Source organism: Apaloderma vittatum, unplaced genomic scaffold (assembly GCF_000703405.1).
Source record: "Apaloderma vittatum isolate BGI_N311 unplaced genomic scaffold, ASM70340v1 scaffold35164, whole genome shotgun sequence".
Classification (NCBI taxonomy): domain Eukaryota; kingdom Metazoa; phylum Chordata; class Aves; order Trogoniformes; family Trogonidae; genus Apaloderma; species Apaloderma vittatum.
In genome coordinates, this window is record NW_009712704.1 from 15,460 (window position 1) to 21,602 (window position 6,143).

At 53.2% G+C, this 6,143-nt stretch overlaps 1 protein-coding gene across 1 annotated transcript in view; it reads left to right on the forward strand.

Moving 5' to 3' along the window:
- The first annotated feature begins 5,601 nt into the window (after positions 1–5,601).
- Positions 5,602–6,143, forward strand: part of LOC104272966 (transmembrane protein 45B-like) — a 1,310-nt gene continuing 768 nt past the window's right edge. Inside the window, exons 1-2 of the mRNA XM_009868095.1 lie at positions 5,602–5,788; positions 5,925–6,115. Coding sequence (XP_009866397.1) covers positions 5,602–5,788; positions 5,925–6,115 — 378 coding nt within the window. The remainder of the gene's footprint in view (positions 5,789–5,924; positions 6,116–6,143) is intronic.

The window sequence follows — 6,143 nt, forward strand, 5'->3', positions numbered from 1 at the left end:
GGGTAAGAGCGTTTCGCGTCCTCCTAATGCGCCGAGAAAACTCTGTTTGCGGGGTGTCAAACTGAATTACCGCAGGACAGAAACTGAGCTGAGCTTAAAAAGAAAAAAAAAGAAAAAAAAAGAAAAAGCCATGCGTGGCATTCTGAATTACTTCTGGCCTGCTCTGGATGTGTTTTTTCTTTCGGAAAACAGCCCAAGCGTTGCTATTCGCATTGGAGAAGCCACTTGAGGGCAGCAAAGGCGGTGCTGGACGCGCAGGAGAGCTCTGGGGTTGCAGTCACCTTGCAGCCACCCTCCTCCTCCTCCTCGCTGTCCCCTGAAAGTCAGGCGTTATTTTCACGCAGATGAAAGCCGACCTTGGTTTTTCAAAGCTCTCCTTGCTTTCGAAGGCGGGAGAGGGTCGATTTAATCCTTGGCGGCTCTCTTGAATCGAGTCGCCGTCTCCTTCCACCCCCGGGGTTTTCTTTGTCCCTGTTCACTACGTGGCCAAAAACCACTTTTTCCCTCCGGTGTCTGGAATAGTTCCTGCCTGCCTCATTAACTCCCAGCCCCTACAAACATCCCAGGACTGTCAGTAGAGTGCTCGCTAATTTGTTTTCCCAACTCCCAAGCACATTCTTTGCCCAGGTATGAAGGTCAGAGAAGGAGGGAGAGATAGAGCCTGTGATTAAGTAAAAAAAAAAAAAAGAAAAAATGCAGGCAGTGCTCGTTTACTGGCTGGGAATTAACGATTTTTGTAGTATCTTAAAAAAAAAAAAGTGTTTGTATATAGCTTAGATGCCCAAATAAGGGCATGGAGGTTGCTGGGTGAGTGATCCAGAGACACCTTACGATAAAGTGAAATTTCTGATGTGACAGACAGCCCAAAAGGAAATATTGCTTTTAACGCCACCTTAGTATCAACCAGTTGTCCTGGGACGTATTTTTCACCATATAAACTGAGTTATCAACCAGGGTCTCTGTACTGGACCCACCGGCTCGGTTCAGGGGGATATTCGAAGGCATTAAAAGGACCGTGACGCCCTGGGCCATGTCTCCAGGGTGGTTTTTCTCTTGTGTAACTCGGGCAGAGATAGGATCTGCCTCTGCCACCCTTCCCCAGCCACCTTTATGTGAGGCTGAAACGCCGGCGTGGGCAGCAGAACAAGCCCTGCCTGTGCTTATACCACCTCCTCTGGTGCCTGTTTATGAAAGCTACTGTGACCATTCGTCATGATAATAATAATAATAATAACGTGAGACTTTGCACTTCCCCAACACCCATCCATCTGCAGGGCAAACCTTTAATTAGATTGTGCCTCCCACCACCCCCAGGAAGCAGGCAAACATTATCACTTCTTTTTTTTCTTTCGTTAGTGCCAAGGCTGAGAAAAAAAAGGAGAAAAACGGGAAAAAAACAGAGTGGAATCTGCATCTGCGGTGATTTTAGCACATGGGGTGTGTGAGCGACCCACCCTGTGGTTTGGGGAGGGGTTTCCAGCCTTTTTGTGGGTGTCCCCTTGTTGGGTTGATGTTCCCAACCGCGTGTCACGGTTTCAGTCTCATTTGTGTCACGGGGATGAAATTCTGAGATTTCCTCGACCGTTTCACACCCCTATAACTTTTTTTTTCCCCCACTGTTTGACTGGCAGGTATTTCTGCATCAAAACCTTTGAACGTGGGCTTTGCTCTTTGCCGGCCCTTGAAACCACCTGGGAAAAGGCACCACCCTCAGCCTCCGAGCAGATGCTTTTCAGCTGGTTCTCATTTCCTTCCCCCATCTCCAGCTGCTGCCCTCCCAGCTTGCACTTTGCCACTTTCTCTGCTCATCCAGCTTTGTGCTAAGCTGCCCTTTGGGGTGAGGCTCTGTTGAGCTGGGTGGTTGCAGAAAAGCCTAACCAAGCTGCAAAGAGGTCCCTAGTGGTGCTGCCGCTCTTTTTGCAGGAAGAAAAGGTTTGTTTTTCTCGCTGTGTTGTTTTTCGGGGGTAGGTCTGGGCTGCAGAGCTCTTGCGGGGGCTGAATTTCTCTCTATGCCTGAGCTTAAAGCTTGGGTGAAGCTACGTGTGTTTATGGAAGCTCCCCTGTGGGTTTTCTTGACATTTCATGATGCTTTTGCGTATTTTCTCAAACCCTCTGCAACGCGTTTTGCTCCCTGAGCAGCAATGGGTGTTCGAAGCTGTGTGCCAGCTTCTTCTTTTCCTTCCTTCCTCCTACTTGCTCCCGCTGACACAGAGACAATGGGTAGAAAAGAGCTCCTGGCTACGGCTTGGTGGCTTTTACGGCTGGGCTGGAGGACAGCCCATCACCCTGGGGCTGCTTTGCTTCCGTGCTCCTCCAGCCTTGGGTCTTCTCTGGGGCACTGGCTCACGTGTGCGACTCTCGGACGGGTTGGGCATGGCTTATCCTGGTTTTTGCTGGTTGCACGAGGTGTTACGCGGTTGCAACCTGGAGAAAAACCGGCTTGGGACTGGTTGTTAGTGCCTGTGGCGGCCGGGTGCTTCGGAGGGACACAGGGATGCTGGGGTGGCCCCGTGGTGTTTATTTGCCCTGAGGCACTCGCGTCACTCGTCTCAGCAGCCCTCGGCCACGCGATGTGCGGCGGGTCGGCAGGAGCTGGTGGGTGCAAGTATTGGATAGGAAAAAAGGAGCGGGAACGGGCTGCTGCCTCCTACCCACCCGTCTTTTGGGGTCCCCTTCCTCTTGGCTGCTGTGGACTGGGAACTTACAAGGGTTCTGAGGTGGTTTGCAAGCTCCTGGCCCCAAAGCTCTGCTTTTTGTAAGGCCTGACACCCCCCTAAAAAAGGTTATTGTGTTACCTGGCAGCCCCCTTCAGAGCCTTGTCCCTTCTTGGCTCCTTCCCCAAAAAACCCACCAGAATCACTGGAAAACACAAAATAACACTGAATAACCAGAATAACACGGCGCAGTTGCCGTGGGAACGAGACTTGGCTGCTCATCCTGATCTTTTTTGTGTGTGTGTGGCTTTTATTCTTTATTTATTTTTTAATAACAGACAGGAGGTGTCCCGGGGTTGTGAAAGGCGGTTGACTCAGCGCGCTTTGAACCGGCCCGTAGGATGCTGGGCTCTAAACATCCTGTCTGAGGGCCACCTCCCCTTGGTGGCTTCTGCCTTTATCTGCCTCTTCCGAGTAATAACCCCTCCTTGCTGCCACGTCTGGAGAAGGAGAAGGACGGGCAGGAGCTGCAGGTAAACTCTTCCACCCGTTGGTGAGCAGCCAGGACGGACGTGGCTGCGACAGGTTGGGGAAGGAGGGACGTGAGGAGAGTCCACCTCTGCAAGGCAAAGGTTTAGTGTGATGGTGGAAGCAATCCTGATGGAGACTGACTTCTAGTAGTGGTGGGCAACGCTTGGGTTTCTCTGCCTTTAGCTCTTTTTCGAGGGGTTATCAGGTTTTGGAGGTGCGTTCCAGCGAGGGGTTTGCAGGATAGGGGAGCTCGTGCCTCTTCGTTTGGGTGAGGGCTGTCGGCACGAGAGAGATTGAGGAGGGTCCGCCAAGAGAAGACCCTCTAAACGTTCACAGAGGCAGAAATGCCATCCTTCCCGTGCCGAGCAGCCGGGGAGGCTGCGAGCAGTCAGCATAAGGAGAGCAGGCAGCTCCCGTATGGCTATTAAAGCCAAAGCATCGCAGGCTGGAAGCTGTGGAGAGAGAAGGGCAGCTCAGGTAATAACTTCTGACTGCAGCCCTATTTCCAGTCCTCTGACAGACAAACTAGCTCGCGGGGAAAATGAATAGCCCGAGTGCCTCTCCTCAGCCGGTGATCTCTTCCCCTGCTGTGGCTCACTTGGAGTTTAATCAGCTTTTATGCGAGCGTGGACACAAACGCCGGGGCTGGGGGAAGCCGGCGGGCGAGAAGCGTCAGGTTTGGGCTCGGTGGGTTCTTCGGAGGGCTCTGGGGATGGAGGGTGGGTTGTTTTTCTGTGCCTCAAATACATCAGCTGCACAAGCAGCCCGTTGCTTGGAAACGTGTCTGGTTTCTCTGCGAAATAGGGGCTGTTTTATGAAAGAAGGTGGTTGGTCGTTTGGTGGGGTGGCTGTTTTGAAGGCTACATCCAAGCTTCTGCAGGTGGGACGTGTCGCTTGTTGTTTCCGATGCTTGGGCACCGGGATGTCTCTGCCCTCCTCCAATTAATCATGTCAGATGAACGCTCCTGCTCTATGTCTCGATCAGGGTGCGCTCCCGGGTCTGGCTTCAGGCTGCTGCCCTTGTGGTCCCAGTCCCTGTAGGACAACGGTAGAATTTGGTTATGTATCGCGCAATTGTGCGCCGCTTCAATGCGCTTTATTCTTAGTCTGTGTGAGGAAGCTACGTGCCCTGGACTGGGCGTCCAGGCTATAATCAGCAAAGACACGGGGCACGAGCCGTCTCGCCTAACGCAGGCATCCGAAGTAGAGCAGAGAGCCAACGCCAATCCCCAAACCCGCTCCTGGGATGGGGCGTTTCTCCCTGAAAGGCTGTTGAGTAGCTTCCCCTCCTGAAAGGAAACCTTCACATGGTGTAAACAGCTCCGAGCCTTCTCCGGGTCACCCGTGTCACGGAGACGTAAAGGATGACGACAGTCTCTGCATCCACCCGGGGGCTGAGCCGCTTCGACTCCAGCTCTGCTGCCAACACCCGGCCGGGGATGCCTCGCAGAGGCACCTAAGGCACTTGCTGCACCCCATCCTACCCTTATTTCGCAGTGCCTAATTACTTTCTAGTGTGGGAGGACTCGGAGAACGTGCTGGAGTTGTTCATCCAGCCTCAGCAATTTGCTTTGGTATTTATAAACGCGGCGAGGATGCGATTTGTGATGCAAGGGCAGGTCGGCGCGGCGGCTTCAGGGTGAGTAACGCCTTCTTCCGCGCACATCCATGCTGTAGGGAAGGACCAGAAAGCCCGTGGGGAGGGAGGGAGGGAGATTCACTTAGGTGGTCGATGCCTACGGAGAGCAAAGAGAGAGGTCTTGCTGGGGGAAACTCGACCGTCCCAAGGTAACAACAAAAGCCTGCCGCTATGAGCGTTCAGATCATTACTTATTCTCTTTTGTGCTTGCTTCTCTGGGTGGTTTTCTTCCAAAAATGGGTCTGAATACATTGCAGGATATACTTTTGCTCACATAAGCCTCTTGCTGCCATACTTCTGCTCATCTCCATCCTCACTGGTACTCGGTGGCATTGGTCCAGCTCCTCACAAAGGCGATTTTCACGCCTTTACTCTTGGAGCTCTTCCTACCGAAGATGAAATCTCTTTCCTTTGTGTCAAACCCCCGCCCCGAGAGCGACATGGAGGTTGGGTGGAATATGCATGAGGCTCCTTTTGGAAATGGTAATGGTTCCTGGGTTGCCTCATCCTCCTCTTGTTGCCAGCCCACTAAGGCCCAGTGAAGCCTTGGCTGGCTGAGCTGCTGAACACACCAGCTGGGTTCACACCCTGCTTATTATCTAGTTGGGAGGGAGTTTATGTTCCGAGGAAATAATTATCACGATGCTTTTTATTAGCAAAAACCTTTGCTGCGGTTCCTATTCTAATAGCACGTAGCTGTTGGGCTTTCCTGGGCACTCTGTCAGGACGCAGCTGCCCAGACACATTTTGTACTTGCAGGTCTGTCGAGCGAGCCCGATGCCGACCAGTTTCCTCGGCAGCGCCCTCCGGGGCACCTTCTTCTTCATTTTTGGTCTCTGGTGGTCCGTGCGGTACCCCCTGAAGTATCTCAGGAGGAAAGGCGGTGCCGAGAGCCACCCGAGCTATGGGATCCAGCGCGTGGAAATCTTCGAAGGGGCAGTCAAAGCTTTCTTTGCTTTAGCAGGTAAGAGATGATGATGATGGTATCTACGCACTCGCCCCCCGAAGAGCCAGGGCTTCACCGTTGCAGAGGAAGGTTTCCTGCAAGCTTGTCTTTTCCCCCGTGTAAAATAAGCGTGACCTTTCCTCTCTCTGCCCAGGGATATTGGTGGAGCAGTTTGTTCCCACTGGGCCCCACCTGCAGCTGTACAGCACCGAGACGCACAGCTGGGCAGACCTCACCCCCTGGCACTACACCACCGTGTACCTCTTCTTCCTCGTCTCCGGCATCGTGGACGTCGTCTCGCACTCCCCACTCAAGCTGCCGCTTGGCTTAGACCGGCTCCCCCGGGCCCGGGGTCGTGCGCCTCGAGGGGGGA